The sequence below is a fragment of the Microtus oregoni genome, unplaced genomic scaffold (assembly GCF_018167655.1).
Source record: "Microtus oregoni isolate MIOR12 unplaced genomic scaffold, Mior012 000002F_ref0000024, whole genome shotgun sequence".
NCBI classification, from domain to species: domain Eukaryota; kingdom Metazoa; phylum Chordata; class Mammalia; order Rodentia; family Cricetidae; genus Microtus; species Microtus oregoni.
The window spans coordinates 87341463-87361383 of NW_024543061.1; the positions used below are offsets into that span (position 1 = coordinate 87341463).

Below are 19921 nucleotides of genomic sequence, written 5' to 3' on the forward strand. Positions count from 1 at the left end.
TTAAAGGAAATGGCATTTCTGTCCAAGCTTTCCAGCCCGGACTCTTTCCCAACCCCAAACCCGTTCTCTACCGATATGTTGGGTTTGGATTCAGTCATTTTGCAGTTTTTACTGAAAAAGCTCTATTTCCTTATGCATGCAGAGGGCTAGGATTTATCCAAGAGTGTCCCTCTGTCACCCTCATTCCCATGCATCTTAAATCTCTAGAACTTTCCCATTGTGCCTGGAAAGTAGTCCATTGGCAATGAAAAGGCTTAACCTAATATGAGGGTGTCTACGTAGCCCTATAGCGTGGTCTGTGGGTGTCTACCTGTAGCCCTGTAACGTGGTGTGTGGGTGTCTACCTATAGTCTTATAGCATGGTATGGGGGTGACTACTTGTAGTCCTATAGCGTGATGTGTGGGTGCACACCTGTAGTCCTATAGCCTGACATAGGGGTGTCCACTGTAGTCTTATACCCTGATATAGGGATGCACACCTGTCACAGCACATAGGAGGTAGAAGCATGCGTCAGGAGTTGACAGTCATCCTCTAGGCCAGTGGTTCTCAACGTGTGGGTCGCCACTGCCATCACAGGGATTGCTTATCTGAGGTTTACATTACGATTCATAACAGCAGCAAGATTACAGTTACGGAGTAGCAGTGAAGATAATTTTATTATCGGGGTGACAACAACATGAGGGACTATTTAATATTGCAGCTTTAGGAAGGTTGAGAACTCTTCTAGTACATGTCATGGTTACAAAACAAAAACAAAATAAATGGTAAATAAAAGAATACTATTAGCTTTATATACATGTATATACCGATCCCTCTTTTTACAAATTTTTGTGTTCTGTTGTGTGTTTTCATATATGTTTGTTCACCACAGGCCTGCCTGTTGCCTGTGGTAGTTCAAAGAGGGTCTTGGATCCCCTGGAACTGGAGTCACATGGTTGTGAGCTTCCATGTGGGTGCTGGCCATCAAACCAGGGGATTAAGCAAGTGTTTTCCAAGACCAGCTGCTGGTGGCAATGGGGACAGTGAAGACTGTCCTCTCCGGGTTCCAGGTGGCAGCAGGAGGCCTTAGGAACCAGGCTGGAGGTCATCATGCTGTGTGTTGGCTACATTCTGCCAGTGTCCTGAAATCTGGAATGATGCCAAATTGAAAAGTAATGACTAATAGTGAGAGCTCAGTGTTCTTGGTGATGCTCGTGAGCTAGCCTTGCAGGTGTTCTTGGTGAATCTCGTGAGCTAGCCTTGCAGGTGTTCTTGGTGATGCTCGTGAGCTAGCCTTGCAGGTGTTCTTGGTGAATCTCGTGAGCTAGCCTTGCAGGTGTTCTTGGTGAATCTCGTGAGCTAGCCTTGCAGGTGTTCTTGGTGATGCTCGTGAGCTAGCCTTGCAGGTGTTCTTGGTGAATCTCATGAGCTAGCCTTGCAGGTGTTCTTGGTGAATCTCATGAGCTAGCCTTGCAGGTGTTCTTGGTGATGCTCGTGAGCTAGCCTTGCAGGTGTTCTTGGTGATGCTCGTGAGCTAGCCTTGCAGGTGTTCTTGGTGATGCTCGTGAGCTAGCCTTGCAGGTGACGCACCCGGACAGGAGAGCGCTACGAATGTTTTCTGGAAAGAGCTGGATATTTAACAACGCAGGAAGACGGCCTCCTGGCTCATGGTATGGCAGCTGAACTGGTGGAGCGGCGGACAAACAGGCATTGAAGAAAGCAAACCTGGACAAACGTTGAACAGAACAGACACGGTCACTGGAATGCGGATGAAGCTGCATGACTCTCAGCTGCATTTTGGCTGGGGTTGGAGTGTAGCTATGTCGGAAATTGTTAGAAACTGTAGGAGTCGTGCACCCCCACTGAGAAGAGCATAGAGAAGATTCAGCGTCATTTTCCCCTTTCAGAATTCCAATCCAGTGTGGGCACGTCTGAGAGACTTTGGTTCTGGTGGCCCACGGGGACACTGCAGAGAGGGAAGGTTTGGACTGTAAGAAAGGAGGGAGATCTCTGAATCAAGAGCAGGTGCCCCTCTGAAATATAGCCGTTTTCCTGAAGTACAGTGGGTCAGCAGAGGGGAGCGCCCTGAGCTGAGCATTGAGAGCCTCACCCTTCCCGTCCACCCCGTCTCAGCTCTCCATGCTGAGGGCCATGGGAACTGGAGGATGCTTTTTTCTGAAGAATCTGGGGAGCCCAAGATAAAAGACCTAAGTACTTTGTTATAGGAAATGGCCCCAGGGAAGCGGCAGCCAGATGGCTCTGTTCTCGACCTGGGCCAAGGGCTGTAACTGCAAGCACTGGGTTGTCACACTGCTTTAGTGTGTGACTCTTTAAGAGCACAGAGAATAAAAGAGAGATTTGGGGCCTTAGAAGTTATTAAATGCTATCCTTGATTCCTCAGAAATGGAGTCTTACACACCAGACAAAGGAGAGTCTGTGCTTTTAAGTTTTTTAAATGTATTTTTTGTGTATGGGTGTTTTGCCTCCATGCATGTCTGTGCACAAGTATGTCCAGTATAAGAGTGTTGAATATCTGGGACTGGAGTTACAGTTTTTATGGGCATGGCCATGTCTGTGCTGACTATTAGACTTGAGTCCACTGGAAGAGCAACCAGTGTTCTTAACTGCTGAGCCATCTCTCTAGTCCAGGATGCTGTATTTTTAAAGCAAGAGAATAGGAACATATATCAAAAATATCAAATTCAGGAGTTGTAAATGTTTTCCAGGGAGGAATATAAATAGACAGATGTAGCCTATCCGGTCCCTCATCCCGCCACCATCAGCAAACGCACCATGACCTGAGCTCTTCCTTGTCCTTGAGGCATCTTTGCTGCGTGAATGTAGCTGCCCTCCCTCATCAAATAAGCCTCTTTTGACAGCAAATGGGGACCATCACTGGAAACCACAACTGGGCCCAATGCAGAGGTCGGCATACTGAGAGCCCAGCCCCAGGAGATACATCCTTACCACAGCTCCCTCATTCGTGGTGCAGGCAGCATTGTGGAAGAGGGGGCAGAAAGATTGTAAGAGCCAGAATTCCAGGAATCCTGATGTGAAACCTGTTTATCCCAGAAATGGCCACATAAATAAGACCAGGACAAAAGCATTATCAATAGATGTGCTGAAATGGAAGGCAGGAAAACCTCGTGGGTCCCACCCCAGACCGAGAACTACAGGTAACTAATCACTGATGGTGGAAGAATTGGGCCCTCTCAGGGATGGGCCTTCTTATGCAGTGTCCAGTACACAGACAACACAAACAGACTCAGGGGTGTGTGTGTGTGTGTGTGTGTGTGAGAGAGAGAGAGAGAGAGAGAGAGAGAGAGAGAGAGAGAGAGAGAGAATGAGAATCTGCCTGCATGTAAAATACACAGCTGTGGTAATAATAAAGAAAAGAAGCTGTCAGTTTGGCCATATGGGGGGAATATTAGTAAGGAGGGATCTTGGAAGGTGCTGGAGGGAGGAAAGGAGTGAAGTGATTTACTTTCATTTAAAATGTATAAAATTTAAAAATAGAAATTGCCTTGTGATAATTTAAAAGGCTAAATTGAATCATGCAGATACAGAAATGAACCAGGCAGTCCATCAGAAGGCCCCACCCACAGCTTTATGGAACTCAGATCAATCAAAACTCTGCACTAATTCCTCATGACTTTTATGAAATCTAGAAATAGAAGGTATGGCTTTCTAGATTATTAGGACTTATGTCTGGATCTGCTCGTAACTAGGTTCATAATGAAACTTTTGAGAAATGAAGGAAATATGTTAGAATCCAGACAGTGTGTCCAGCCTGTGGCCCATAGACCCCACTGCCGCAGGATAGCTAGGAATCGGAGCTAAATACAAAATTGTAAATTTACTTAAGGAGTTGAATGGTTTTTACAATTTTTAAAAAACTCTAGCCGGGCGGTGGTGGCGCACGCCTTTAATCCCAGCACTCGGGAGGCAGAGGCAGGCGGATCTCTGTGAGTTCGAGACCAGCCTGGTCTACAGAGTTAGTTCCAGGACAGGCTCCAAAGCCACAGAGAAACCCTGTCTCGAAAAAAAAAAAAAAAAACTCTAATGTCTGATTCTTGAGTGAGCTCTGTGTTACAAGGTGTTGGAATGTCAAAAGGTAGGATGCTCTGGAGGGAAAGGCAAGCCAGTGTGCCAGTGACCAGGAACCAACATGGAGTCAGTCATGGGAAAACCAAGCCAGTGTGCCAGTGACCAGGAACCAACATGGAGTTAGTCATGGGAAAACCAAGCCAGTGTGCCAGTGACCAGGAACCAACATGGAGTCAGTCATGGGAAAACCAAGCCAGTGTGCCAGTGACCAGGAACCGACGTGGAGTCATGGGAAAGCCAAGCCAGTGTGCCAGTGACCAGGAACCAACATGGAGTCAGTCATGGGAAAACCAAGCCAGTGTGCCAGTGACCAGGAACCGACGTAGGGTCACATGCTCAAGGGTGTTTAAAACTGAAAATTCCAGCCTAGAGCTTCAAATCACCAGCTAAATGATGAGGTAAAATAAAAACATTTTCAGACAAAGAAATTGCCCAGGCAAAAACCTCCCAGAGGAAATAGTCAACCAAAGGAAGGATCAGCCAACAACAAGCAGTTTATAGGTCTAGAATCTAGAGGTTCTGATGAAGAGAGAGGGAGAGCCCAGGGGATCAGCAGTGTCTGGGAGGTCCGCAAGTGCTGAGAAGGCCACAGACAAAGGATCTGGGAGCATTGTGGCTACAGCAGCTGCCTTATCCCGAGCCTGCCATAGGAGCCTCCATGCCTTCACTCTTGGTTCTGAAAGTACATCTGACTTTCCTAAAACAATTTCTAAGCTCCTTCCTATCTAGAGGATGGGGATCATAAAGACAGAGTGGCCCCATCTTTGAGGTCACTGTAGCTGTAGCTGATTACAGACAGAGAAAGTGCTGATCCAAGAGCCTGCAGAGCTGACCCAGCCCCGTTCGCTAGCTTGGAGGACCATGGCCGGAACTAGGTGCTGGCAAATACGTCTCCGTAACAAGCTAGGGTGTAAATCTTTTAGGGTTTCAGCAAAATGTTGCAGAAGTTCTAATATAATGAGTGATGTTTATAACTCAATTGGTGAAAATCAATATCATAAAAGAAAGTAATTTTTTTCAGGCTTGATTCTCTAATACAAGTTCTTCTGAGGTAGCATTTTGCTTACTTGTAATTAAGGGTTCATTGTCCCCATCATCTGAGTTCCAGTGCCCACTTCCTGCCTGTGTCACTAAGCTTCTGAGTTGAGAGAGTGCATTGGTTTCCTGGGTGGCGTTCCTGTATTCTCTTGATTTCCTTTTCCAGTCATTGCAGTACAGATTAATCACTTCGAAGTCAACATGGCCTGAACGGCTGTTGCACAGTAGATGCGTTTTGAAATGCAAAATTTGCCTTTTGCTACGTTAGTGTCTAGACTCTAGAAAACCCTTCCGAACCATGGTTTGAGTTTTAAGTTTGTGTGGCAGTGGAGAGTGTGGATACACGGGGAAGCACACTGTACCTGTGACTCCTCCTGTCTGCACACTGCTGGGAGGGTGAGAGGTTTCACACGGTGATAGGGAAAGTGAACTGGCAGTGTGTGTGCCCGACAGACACTCTCTGCCCACGCCTACAGCTCTTTTTCTTATTTAAGACAAGGTTTCACCGTATTTCTCAGACAGGCCTTCAGTTTGCTTTGTAGCCCAGGCTGGCCTCGGACTTGGTTCTCCTGCCTGAGACACCCAAGTATCTGTGACTTTCGTTTTTAGTAGATGCATGATAATGCCACATACAGTCATAGTGGGCTTTAATGTCTCAGCACATGTATATATTGTGTGAAATCTAGGTTCTTAGCATATTCCTCACATTTTTATATTTGTCATTTTTATATTAAAAGATCCAATATTTTGTTTGTAGTCATCCCCCTGTGCCACAGAACACCAGAACTCTCTCCTCCTCGGAAACAGCTTTGGATGCATTGACCAGTGTCTTTCCATACCCACCGTGTGTGTGTTTGTGTGTGTGTGTGTGCATGAGTGTGTGTGTGTGTGCATGTGCACGATGTAACTGAACCCAGAAATTGTAAAAAGAAGAAAAAGCAGGTCACTCATTTGGAGCTGAAGTCCAGGAAAGGGTGCAGTCATTCATTTCCAGGCCTCCCGGACTGTGTCGCTCCAGGTCTGTGGCAGAACAGCAGGAATTACCTCAGAGCACACGGTGAGACAGGAAGTGAGGAGTTCAGAGACTGGGCCCGCAGAAACGACCCAGCCCACCAGAGCAAGGCTAGTCCCTTCTAGAATCCCCCAGTGATATAGGTGCCTCCATCAGGCCCCACCACCTAATGCCACAGCAGAGACTCAGCCTCTTCCAAAGCTTGCACACACAGCTTCTGTTAGCACTAATGTATCACACCACACTACCTACCATGCTAAGACATGTGTGTCCCATGTACTAAGAGAGTGAACATCTAACTTCAGGCAAGTCCATGGTCTGCATCATGTACTTGGCTAAGTGTGGACGCACACTAGCCCTTGTTCACAGTAAAGGGAATGAGAATTCACCCTCACTTTGCTTTTCTCTGCATAATTAAGAGTGCGTTTGAATGTGTTGTGGGGAAGATTGGGCAGATGCTGACTTTGGGGAGAGGCTGGGGTGACTGTGGGGAACTGACATGTTCACTAGCCCACGCAGCAGGAATGGAAGCCAGTGCACTAGGATACTTGGGAGCTCTGAGCCAGGTCTGCCTGGCTTCTCCTCTCCCTCTCCTCTCCACTCGTACAGGAACTATCAGACAAATGTATCCATAACCAGCATCCAGTGCCCAGCAAGCACCTCTCTCAGGCACAACCATTGACCCTGGTGTCTTGCAGTATGTTACTACACTGTTGCTTCTGTTTCTCTCTGCTTGTGTCCTGTTAGTGTGGGTAAATTACAGCTTACTAAGAGGAGATAGGAGGTTCTAGGATCTGGAGCTGTGTTTCACACATCCTGCTGGGTAATTAGTAGATACTTTGACAAATGAACACATGAGCGGAGGGCGGCCGACCACAGACGAGAACTCGGTCTGGTATCTGTGCCTCCTCTAATCACTCGCTTTCTAGGCCTTTCTGCAGCCATGTGTAACTTTTAAAATAATGCTTAAATTATATTTAATATGTGTAGGAATAAAAATTGAATTGCGCATTTGCATGATAAATGTGGTTTATTAATTAAGAACTTGTAAAAATAAGTCATTAAACACTGTATAAAGGAATATAAGTCATACTATAATGAATGTAAGAACTTAAGAAAATGTTCAGAGCATGTTTCAGCTGAAAACTTCCAGAGATAGGAAAATATCACAAACAGTGTAATCTTACCTCTTTTTTTTTTATTGGAGATGCATTTTATTTTATTTTTTTTTAATTTATTTATTTATTAAGGATTTCTGCCTCGTCCCCACAACCGCTTCCCATTTCCCTCCCCCTCCCCCGATCAAGTCCCCCCCCTCGCTCCTTCCTACTCTGCCCTTATTCTCTGTGTAGATTTGCATGCTTACACATTTGCGTGTTTACACATTTGCATGTTTACACACTTGCATGCTTACAGTTTTACATGCGTATGTTTACACATCTGCGTGTTTACACACTTGCATGTTTACAGTTTTACATGCGTATGTTTACACATTTGTGTTTACACACTTGCATGTTTACAGTTTTACATGCGTATGTTTACACATTTGCGTGTTTACACACTTGCATGTTTACAGTTTTACATGCGTATGCTTGCACATTTGCGTGCTTACACACTTGCATGTTTACACACTTGCATGTTTGCAGCTTTACATGCGTATGTTTACACATTTGCGTGTTTACACATTTGCGTGTTTACACACTTGCATGTTTACAGTTTTACATGTGTATGCTTGCACATTTGCGTGTTTACACACTTGCATGTTTACGGTTTTACATGTGTATGTTTACACATTTGCGTGTTTACACACTTGCGTGTTTACACATTTGCATGTCTATCACTGTGCTCATGCTTTCCTACATGCTACAAAATTTCTACTGTAAATAGACTTTTTTTGTTGTTGTTTTTTTCGAGACAGTAGCTCTTGTAGACCAGGCTGGTCTCGAACTCCCAGAGATCCGCCTGCCTCTGCCTCCCGAGTGCTGGGATTAAAGGCGTGCGCCACCACCACCCGGCCTGTAAATAGACTTTTAATAGTGAATCATTGTTTTATATTTTCTGGGCCATATATACATGTCTAAAGTGGTTGAGGAAAACGTAAGAGAAAGTACGTGTAAACTCTTACAGTTGGAAGAGCCCTCAAGAATCAAAAGTGAGGAGAATGCTCATTGCTGGTGTTACCCCATGGGAAAGGTCCAGCCAGTTCTCTGGATAAAGGGGAGTTAAGTAGTTGTGGTTTATAGCATTCATTTCAGTCGGGTGCTATTATTTATTTTTAATCAAAATAGAAGGATAAAGTTCTATTTTTGCAGAACTTATTGTTGCTTCCTGAGAAGTCTTTCTTCCTTAGAATATTACCTGCCCACCCGCTTTCTGTTTGTCTGCTGTTCTGAAATCCCTCAGGTTTCTGATACCCCATTCAGTAAGGCAGTGAGTTCTCTTTTCTCTCTCGAGTTCTCATTTCAAATAGCAGCTAACAGGGTGGAGTTTCACCTGGTGTTCGGCTCTCAGCATCTTGACCTGACATGAAGCCAAAGTGTCTATAAACCTTAGCTATAAGACCTCATTTGATGATGGTTGTGAAAAACTTGGCTGTGAGTGAGGCCACTGGAGCGCGAGATGCTCTTGGAAGAGCAGGCATTGAGTGTGTGGATACGGAGGACAGGAAGGCAGTCTGATGGAAACGGGTGACTGGTTGCTGGGGAGTCAGGTGTCATCTGCTAGGCTCATCACCTCCTTCAGTAAGTGGTTAGTTCCCTTCTTTCCTCCTATAGCCCCTAACCGTTACAAATCTTTTCCAGGGGTGCATTGCAAAGATTGGCCTGGAACAGAATGATGCACCCCGAAAGCCCCTCAGTTACATAAATGGCACAAGTGTGCCTTTGTGTGCGCCATGCTGACCACGCTTTCCAACCCCAAACAGGAAGCTGTCAAAGCAGCCATAACAGAGGAACAGAAGAGAGGTGAAAAGGCCATGGCGGAGGCAGTGAAGAGAACGAGAGAGGAGCTGGTGGAGTACCTGAGAGAGCAGAGGAGGGTAAGTCCCCTTTACCCGTGCAGATCCACCCAACAGTTATTGCTAATCACCCATCACACACGGGCAGAACAGCACCCGTGCAGATCCCCCCAACAGCTCTCTGCACAGCCATCAGACAAGGACAGAGCAGCCGTGAGCTTCTGTCTAGGACCCGTAACGATACACTCAGAAAGGCAGTTCTAGACTCCAAGGGGTTGCCGTGTGATTGTCGATTCCTTTACTTCCTGTAGACACTTGAATGTGCTCTTCAGGCTCTCTTTGTTAGCCTAACTGTGGTTCTAACAGATTTCATTACAGTCCACAAATAAATACCACATTGCTCTGGTTCTGTGTGAGAGCAGGTCAGACCACGCTGGTCAGGATTCAGGGACGGAGCTGCAGGGGCTGAAAGCAGAACAAGATTCACTCACCGTCTTCCCACAAACAGTCAGTGTATGAAGAACAGGCCACACTAAAGCGTTTTAGTATGTTTTATTTACATGCCTATCATATGCATGTAAAGTACAGTAATTCCCGTGTATTGCATTCAGATGCATACTATAAAGGGTCAGGTGTTCTACACCATAGCAAGCAGACAAGCGGAACCATGAATATGAAGCGTGTAGTGTCTAAACTTGATTGTTGGCTGAATGGCAGAGTGGAAAACGCCAGCTGCTGTCCTGTAGTTTGCAAAGTGCTGAGAAGGTAGTGAGGGTCGGGGCACCACTCAGTCCCGTGCTCCCAACCTGAATGGCGCGAAGAAAATTCCCGGTCTCTGTGATTCCTGTCAGCAGATAGCTTGTCGGCAGAGTACAGAATCGGTCAGAGACATTTCCAGAGAAGTGGGCATCCACAGGAGCACTCTGTGTGGCTATATCTTTGAGCACCTTGCTTTAGGGGGATCTTTATTTTCACCCTGATTTCTGATAGATTTTTCACATTCTGAACCCGACAGTGAAGTTGACGCTTTAATTGTGTGTCGGTGTTTCCCACAGAGGTTATTTCAGATAATCTAGTTTATGAGCTGTGCCCAGAGGAATGGCATATACACACAGATTATTTGGAATAGTGAAGAAACACAGATAAAATAAACTTAGGGGTTCTTATGGGCCCCTCCTTTCCATTGTCTTTTCCTCTTAATCTTTCCCTTGGTGGTTACAACAACCCTTAGCATGAAATCTGCCCCCTCTGTCGTGTGGCACCCCTGAGGTGTCCTCGCTGACTATAGGTGCCGTGTTGTAGAGTGGCCCAGGGGAGGTTATTCATCATTCTGACCAGACATGCTGTTAGCTCATTAGTGGTTGCCTCTTTCCCCTCCCCTCACCCAGCTCTGTGAATTAGACCAACCGCTCTGAGCCCAACTGTGAGCGTTCCTGGGTGGGTCACACAGCACAGACGCTCCCTCTGCAAGGCTGAGTGGGATGTTGTATGTGTGTGTTTTCTTACTTCATTCATTGATAGGTGTTCAGATTGTTCCTCCATATTTAATATACTTTCCTGAGTCAGCCAATCTATAGATGAGGTGTAAATCTGCAGAGAAATTATGACAATTTTATAAAATCATTTGGGTGTGTTATATATATATGTATGTATATATGTATATGTATATACATATATTTTTTTTCAAAGCTGTGTTACTTTCTGTAGTATGTGGTTACCATAAAAGCATCTTGTAGGAGTAAGGATGGCTCTTTTAGGGTCCTCTGATCCCTGGATGTCAAACTAATATCTCAAAAGAACCAAATTATGGGCTAGGCCGTTTGTCCTATAGTCCTCCAAATCCTTTTAAAGGCCTGTCAGTTACTGTTTATGAGAAGTAGTCTGATTGACAGCAGAGACAGTGAGAACACAACAGAGCCAGGCCTCGTTCACACTGTCTGGTTCTTATTGCACGGAGCACCCACGTTGTCGTGAGTTAGGGATAGGATGCAGCAGCTGTAGCAAGGGCACACACCTGTACAGCATCAGTACCTGTTCTGAGCACTGTATTCAGCCCCTTAGTAAAAATACCCAGAAGCCACATGTTGGTAGGCAGGTTTTGCTCATTTTGAAGTGTGTGCTCCGATCAGTGTTGGTCCTCCTGTTTACATGGTGAGCTCTGACCCCACTCCTTTTACTGATCCCCAGGAGGGTACAGCCCTGTTTTCATAGAAAGTTACCACTTGTCGCTTGCAGTTGTGTTGGGGACACTTAGTATCGGGCATTTTGTCTTCCTGAAGAGAAAAGCTAACTCTGAAAAGTTCGTGGAAACACCCAAGTGAAGCAGCAATTGCTAACACCTCTTTATGTCACTTCTGAAAATTTTAGATTTTTAATTCTGTATTTCCTTCTTCCTCTAAAATACTATACTCATTGTTTCAAGTTAATTTCAATGTATTATCTTGGGACTTAGAAAATGTTTGGGGCGGAGGAAGGACACCCAAAGCTTACAAACCAACTTAGAGGAAACATTTTTCATTTTGCTTTGTTTTAGCTAATTCCTTTTATTCTTGTCTCTTTCAAAAAAAAAAACAAAAAAAACAAAAACAAAACCTAAATTGGGGCAAGTCCTCTCCACTTCTTCCATTGGAAGATAGTTTTTGTTTTGTTTTAATCAAAGAACACATTTTCAGGATAAATGTTTCCTTTCCTTTCTTTAGTTCTTTTTTTTTTCTTTTTAAGAAACCCTAGATCAAGCTTAAGATTTTCAGCTCAGACACTAAGCAGCCTTGTAGACCGTGGTTCCAGCTTGCCTTGTATTCCAGTCTGTAGAGTAGCCTTGAAGTTTTGAGACATCTGTGGAGCTAGGCCTTGGTCTGTGTGTTCATCAGCATCATCAGACCCTTTCCCAAAGCTGAAAGTTTGAAATGAACACTTCTCCACCCTACATTTCCCCTTCTGATTTTACTTTTAAAGGACTGAGAAAAAATGGAAGAGAAGATTCAAAATGGTAAACTTCTCAAATTTATTTCTTTCCCATGATATAAAATTCAGGTCATCGTAAGAGGAAATAGCTTTTTCTAAGTCTGTAAATCAGTGACTTTCTAAGCTACCCCCCAAGACTGGTGAATGTTAAAGTATACCCAGGATACTGGAATTGATATTGGACTCACAGTGTGGAAAGTCTTCGTGGCATATTCTTTGTTTTGTTTGTATGAGTGCCGTCAGTGTTGTTAAACTTCGTAAACAGCTGTCATTCATCTGGCCCTGAATCTAGGATGGGAGAGTTACTAGTTAGGAAGTCCCAGTGCTCAGACTCCTGCAGGAGAGCTACTTATGTACTAGTTAGGAAGTCCCAGTACGTGCTCAGATTCCGTCAGCACCGCTCACATGATACTGCATTGCTGGTCCACAGCACAAGAAAACTGTATAATCAAAACATCCTACTTGTAAAAATATTCATGATTAATCAAAAAAATAATAATGAAACAGTTTGGGTGTTTAAAATAATTATAAATAAATATTCAACCCACTGGGTGGTGGTAGCACACACCTTTAATCCCAGCACTCAAGAGGCAGAGGCAGGCAGATCTCTGAGTTCGAGGCCAGCCTGGTCTACAAAAGCTAGTTTCAGGACAGGCACCAAAAATACAGAGAAACTCTGTCTCAAAAAACCAATAAATAAATAAACAAACAAATATTCAACCCGATCATATTTTTAAAAATTCCTCTTCTAGGCGCACTGAGCCTTGCTTCATGCTGCAACAGCTGAGCTGAACACCTGCCATATGTTGCTGAAGCAGCGCTGGCAATCAGGTGTCAGAGGCCCCAGTCGGTCCTTGAACACTCCTGACCTCTCACTGTGGAACTAGGCAGTTGGCTTTCCCTTAGTCTTCTGGAGAAGTCTTTCCCTTGTCTTATAAACGGCCAGACCAACCGTTAGAGCAAGCATCAGTAGTGCCGCAGGCTGCAGAGAAATGAGACGGGAAAGACCACATCCCAGATACTTCTTGGGGCAGGGAGAATTTGTGGTTTGGGACGACCAATAGCCCTTGGGCTGGAATGGATAGTTGCAGCCCATCCCATAGGTTCAGACTGTTACACATGAGCTCACCGTGAGGGAGGAAGCGTGAACAGCATCCAGCACGCAGCGGCTCTTCACAGCCAGGCGGTGATTCCTAAAAATAAAACCTCATCCAAATGTAATAAAAGATTATTATTTTTTCCTCTTAAGAACCAGAATTACGGCCTGTGTTTTCAAAATCATCTCCAGGAAAATAACCTTCACTTGGGAGGATTCTTTTAATTTAGATTTTTAGAAGGGAGCAAAGAACAATTATCTTTACTTCAAAGGTCTGAGGCCAAGACATTGTCAGAATTTCTTAATCACAACCAGGCTCTCGAAGGCCAGCAATGCTGCAGTCCCCTGCGGTTTCACTTGCATCTTCAGCTGCTAAAGGCAGCACTGAGCCAATGTGAACTTACGTTTCTTTCGATAGTGACAGTTACTGGAACTACAGACAGCTCTAGAAGAACTTACATTTCTTCCGATAGTGACAGTTACTGGAACTGCAGACAGCTCTAGAAGAACTTCCATTTCTTCCGATAGTGACAGTTACTGGAACTGCAGACAGCTCTAGAGAGCTTGTCCCGTTGCCGTTGCCTTGTTTCGTATCTAGTATGGTGGCGTGTTGCGGCCCTCCCTCCCCTTCACAGTTGTGACATTCCACCAAGAATGCAAATGGCTTCTTCCTTGACCACTACTGAGTATGTCAAGGGCTTTTTAGTTCCTGGTGTGCACTGATTGTGTCCTAAGAGTTGCAGCCCTTGACCTCTCTTGCACACACCTGCAGAAGCAATGCTGTTTCTTGCCGCCCACCCCTGCTCCCTCATCCTGATCAGTTATTTCTTCTGTGTGACCTGGTCCAGCTGTAGTCAGTAAGGGAGTGTGTCTGTGTGGGGACCCACAGGACCTGCTGTGGCGTTTGATTCGGATGTCGTATTTGAGATTGCTTCTCTAGACTGAGACACATGAGGACCGTTCCCTCGTGGTTGTACTCTCTGGTCACTTGTTTTCAGTGCCTGAGTGGGCTCAGCCTTCTCGTTTCATTTAAACCATCAGGATTTTCCTTTCCAGATCTGTAGCATCTCATCCGTGTCAGCTGGCCCTCTAGAAAACTGTTGAGAGTCAGGGAAGCCAGCCAGTTCTAGCTGCCGTGCTAAGTGGCCTCCAGTGAGCACACCTCCCTAGGTGTAGAGCTTAGAAAATTTTATTTAGAAGAAAGCTTTATAAATCCAATGAGCTGTCAGGGTTTTAAGGGTTTAAAGGGTCCTTGCAACTTTCAGTATCAGTACAAGTGGACCCTAAAATGCTGGCTGCTGTCCTAAATTCTTCCTTGAATTCTTCACATTTCTTGACCTTCATTCTTGATCTAAAGTGTCATTGATAAGAAGACGCTTGGGAATATTCCCAGACATGTGACTAGAGGCCAGACCATCACATTCAGGACAGGCTATGATTTTGATGACATTATTTTGCAATGGTTCAAACAGGTGAGTGTTTTACTAACAATGGATAAAAGTCTTGTGGTATAAGTAATGGATCACTAAGAAGGAAATCCAAAGTTGCAGAGAGCTTGAAATGATGACTGTAAGAATGTCCCTGAGGACAGGGAATGTGGTTGTGCCTCTCACCCCCAAGTCACAGAGGCAGAGAATTACAGTCTGATTCTGAAGTCCATGCTTTGACTTTTGGCCAAACCCCCTTGGTGAGCAAGATGGAGACAAAAGAATGAAGCTAGATGTGTTGTTACACGCCTGTAATCCCAACATGTTAATGGTGGAGGCAGGAGGATCAGGAGTTCAAGATCATCCTCAGACATACACAAGTTCCAGGCCAGTCTGAACTGCATAGCTGGTACTGGAAATACAGTAAATAAGACTCTTCCTGTGTGGTCTTCTCCGACTTTATGTTCTGAGCACAAGGCTCAAGCAAGAAAACAAAACAAAAAAAAAATTGTATTGATAATGTTGCTAGCCCAGGCTGAAATGAAGAAGGTGGATAAAATAAGATGCCTGCTCTATGAATACATGCAACATGTTTTTCTCAGTAACTTGATTTTAGTGAGGATAGCACAATGAAGGGTTGAGGTTCCTGGATAAATAGCCCCTAAGTAAATGGACAGCTATGTGTATGTGCGTGTGTGTGCACGCACGAGTGTGTGTATGTGCGTGTGTGTGCACGCGCGAGTGTGTGTGTATGTGCGTGTGTGTGCACGCGCGAGTGTGTGTGTGTGCGTGTGTGTGTGCGAGTGTGTGTGTGCGTGTGTGTGCATGTGCGAGTGTGTGTGTGCACGTGCGAGTGTGTGTGTGCGCACGCGCGAGTGTGTGTGCGTGTGTGTGCGTGTGTGCACGCGCGAGTGTGTGTGTATGTGCGTGTGTGTGCACGTGCGAGTGTGTGTGCGTGTGTGTGTAAGTGTGTGTGTGCGCACGTGCGAGTGTGTGTATGCGCGTGTGTGTGCACGCGCGAGTGCGTGTGTGTGCGCACGTGCGAGTATGTGTGCGTGTGTGTAAGTGTGTGTGTGCGCACGTGCGAGTGTGTGTATGCGCGTGTGTGTGCACGCGCGAGTGTGTGTGCGTGTGTGTGTGCACGCGCGAGTGTGTGTATGTGTGTGTGTGTGCACGCGCGAGTGTGTGTGTATGTGCGTGTGTGTGTGCACGCGCGAGTGTGTGTGTGTGCGTGTGTATGTGCACGCGCGAGTGTGTGTGTGCGTGTGTGTGCACGTGCGAGTGTGTGTATGTGCGTGTGCGCACGCGTGAGTGTGTATGTGCGTGTGTATGCGTGTGTGCACACACAAGTGTGTGTGTATGTGCGTGTGTGTGCACGCGCGAGTGTGTGTATGTGCGTGTGTGTATGTGCATGCGTATGTGCACGTGCGAGTGTGTGTGCGTGTGTGTGCAAGTGTGTGTGTGTGCGCACGTGCGAGTGTGTGTATGCGCGTGTGTGCGCACGCGCGAGTGTGTGTACGTGCGTGTGTGTGCACGTGCGAGTGTGTATGTGCACGTGTGTGCACGTGCGAGTGTGTGTGTATGCCGTGTGTGTGTGCACGTGCGAGTGTGTGCGTGTGTGTGCACGCGCCAGTGTATGTGTATTTCTAAAATAAAGACTAGCTAGCAGAAAAATGATAAAATCATCATAATGAATTCTCACCTCCACCGTCCAGCCAAAAGAATCTGAATTTCATGTACCAAATAATCTTGAGAACTACAGCCCCAGTCTATCAAGAATCTAGAAGATAATGGAACAAACTTTTCCTAGGGAGACTGATGCACTTCTAACCAGCCATGATGGGCACCGGTGCCAGACCAAAGTCTGGCGTGGCGAGACCGATGAGTTTGTTGAGCTCCATTACAGAATGCGGGTGGGGGGTTTCTTAGAGAAGCCTGGGTGACCCCACAGACAGCAGCATCACCACAGCATCCACCCGATTGTGAATTGCAGCCTCGAGGAAACGTATCATGTATTTGTTTTAATCAGCCTTTTACTTCCTATATTCCCCAGCTTCCACAGGACCATGGGCAGCTGGGGAAGGAGCAATAATATGGATCCCATGCTCGAGTCTCCTGGGACTTGTAAGGAGGCACAATAGCTCCGTCACCAACATTGTAGATCTGACCCTCACCATATGCTGCTAGCTGCCATGGCCGCTGGGCAAAGACCGAGGGTGGCAGAGCATTAAGACCCCAGGAAAGGCAGAATGTAACAGTCTGCGCGTAGATCTGCTCATTCCTGTAAGAGACCAAGGCTCTGCAGAGTGTAACAATCTGTGCACATAGATTTGCTCGTTCCTGTAAGAGACCAAGTCTTTTGCTTTCACAAACTGTCCCTTCTTTACTGTAAAGGCAGTTCAGATTTATTTCCTATTTCAAGTCAGAAAGCCATGGACAGTAGCCCATGCCTTCCCAGCAGCTGTGGCCAGAGCCTTCCCTGCCCTCTGCCTGCCAGTCACTGCTCCCAGCCTTATCTTAGCCTCCCATCAGGACTAGGGGAGTTCACTCAAAGCCTCCAATAGACTGCACAGTCTTCAGCGCTTTCCTTCACATGGGCTAGTGCCAAACTCACTTCAAGTCTCACTTCCCTTTGGCGTTGAGAGAAAGGAGAGCCTAGTGTACCAGGGCCTTGCTGGTCTTGACGCTTGTCCAGGCACACACGTTGTTACTTAGAACACAGCTTTGTTTGTAGCAAGTTAAGAAAACTGAGTCACGGTCCCAGTGTGCCCTGAAAGCCGTCCGTTTTGTTAAAGCTTGAAGTTAGGTTGGCTCAGAGGGCGTTCCACAAACAAAAACTTAATTCTCCTTCGTGGTTTGGAGGTGAGCAACACAGCACCAGTGTTTCCTGCTGTCAAGTTCTGTTTCTAATGCTCTCACTGTTAGATCTTTTCTTCTCATTGGAGATACCACGCTGTTGTCGAGAGAGAGAAAGAGAGGGAGAGGGAAGGGAAGGAGAGGAGAGGAGAGGAGAGGAGAGAAGAGGAGAGGAGAGAAGAGACTAAATTCCAGGCATTGAGCTAACTTTCACCAGCGCTCCCCACAGAACATCTAGAAATACAATAGCCTTCGTGATGATGAGTGTCACAGGCTTGGCTGCTAGGAACTGGGTGTGAGGTTGAGCATGTGACCCTAGTGAGTCAGCACTCTTCACCCTATGGCTTCATGTTTATGAAGACTCTCGCTGGCCTCTTTGCTATAAGGAGACCGGTGGGTGTAGCTCCTGAGATTGTCATCTTCTTATTTTCTGATTTTCAGTGGTAAGAAGAAAGACTTTCTGGCTAAAAGACACTTTGTAATGTCTTAATGTGCTTGCTCTATTGTGCTATTATTTTCTATTATGTGTATCTCCACAAACATTCCTTTCCTTTGAAAAAATAGCCAAAACTAATAATAACAGTTGTAACTAATATTGTTTTAGAAACATCTCGAGAATGTCCTCCTCTGAGGGATGTGGTGTTTCTTTTCTCCTTCAGAGACACAGCAGCATTCCTGCCCGTTGTTGGCTGCAGATTCTGGGTGCTCCCTCCTAAAGGAAGGCCAGCCCATGAGAGAGAAGGGAGATTGCTCATTGCTTACCGCCATATTGTGTTTGAATGAAGTCCGTGGCTGTGGGTGTACCCTAAGTCTGGCTTTGCCCCCAGCTAAAACTTGAGACTGTTGAATGTTGTTTCCTAGGCAGGGTTCTAACTGGATAGTCTCAGGGGGCCCCTGCAGTACTGATCACCTTTGGGGTGACGGTGCCCTGCACATCTCTCTCTCTCTCTCTCTCTCTCTCTCTCTCTCTCTCTCTCTCTCTCTGGTTGTGGGTGTTTCTCATCGCTGCATCCCTGTCCTAGTGAGTTCTTGTTTTCTTCCCTTTTTGCCAATTGGTTCAGCTGTGATTCCATGAATCACATTGCTTTACACCCTGTAAACTCATTTTAATTTTTTTCTTTTTATTTATGCTGTGTCTTTGTGAGCTTATGTGCTCAGTGTGCCCATGGAGACCAGTGGAGGGTGTCAGATGCCCCTGGGAATGAAGTTGCAGATGGTGAGCCACTCTGTGTGAGTGTTGGGAGCTGTACCCAGGTCCTCTTTGACAGCAATACCTGCCTATCAGCATTGAGCTATCTGTCCCGCCCCTAAAACTAACTTATTATAAATCTACATATCACCTAAGATGAAGTTGCTATGGTCCATTTGAAAACTGCATACACACACAAACATTTATATTCTCACTGACGTTTTGAGAATGACTGGGTGGGGGGGGGGGGGAGATAAGCTGATTGTGAAGAGCCATCTGTTGAAGGATTCAGGTGTTCAGGTGTGGGTTTTAGAAGCAAAGCCCGAGGAGGTGGAATAGGTCTGGCCATCATTGCTGCCCTTCCGAGACTCACTCCCCCATTAATGCCCCTTGTGGGAATCACAAACTCTACTCTACAACTCATTCTGTGTCTCCCAGAGCTGAATTACTTTCTGACACCCTCAGCAACAGAAAGGACATTTGAATGTGTTACACCCTCAAATCAGCTGCCTCACACTGAAGTGTTAGAATCACACTACCAAAGACACAAAGGAACCCAATGTGAATCTTGCTGTGGACTTCCCCATGAAGAGACAAATATGTATTCCTCAGTGCTGATTGCTCCGCTTCCCACCTGCAGGCAGAAGGCTACAGTGTTGTGTCCTGGAGTCTGGTGCAATATAGTGGGCCCTAGTGTGAAACACAGTACTTTGGCAACCCTAAGAGAAAACGTTTCCATGTCTTCTGAGAGACAAGCCTGGGAGATGCGTGAAAAGTATTTGCCACACTAACCTTGCATGCTGGATGCTGAGCTTTGGTATAGGAAACTCATCTGAGACATTGTGTAGCTAAGTATCCCACTGTTCACGCCCCTTCGTACCCCTGTTGACTAAGTCCGTCCCACCAGGGTCCCCCAGCTGTTTAGTCTCAAGAAATCACACAGAGGTCTGCATTAGATATAAACTGATTGGCCCATTTGAGAAAATGCTGCTACCAAGAAGCCCTGCTTTACTCTATTCTTTTCTATCTGGAATCCCTTCCCAAGCTCTCTTGGGCTTTATGTGGATGCAGTTTCCCACATTGGGTGCCATTTGTTGCAAGGAGAGCCAGGCCACTTGTTCAAGCCCTGAAGTTAATAATTTGTTTCAGACTGCTGAAGGTTTGGGGCTGCACACTTGACTTGTTCTCTCTCCAGTGTCTCCTGGGTAACTGACCCTCCAGCCTTACAGACAGAGAACCAACCCGAGGTCCTTCTTACTCCTCTGAGTTTCTAGTTTTTGTTCACACAGAAGCCGA

The 19921-nt window shown here is 45.9% G+C and overlaps 1 protein-coding gene across 4 annotated transcripts in view; it reads left to right on the forward strand.

Annotated features, from left to right (window-relative positions):
- The window catches only part of Ccdc91 (coiled-coil domain containing 91), a 172628-nt gene that overhangs the window by 131099 nt on the left and 21608 nt on the right, over positions 1–19921 (forward strand). For all 4 annotated transcript variants that reach the window (XM_041639198.1, XM_041639192.1, XM_041639216.1 and 1 more), the window contains one exon: positions 9061–9174. In XM_041639198.1, the coding sequence (XP_041495132.1) occupies positions 9061–9174 (114 nt within the window). The remainder of the gene's footprint in view (positions 1–9060; positions 9175–19921) is intronic.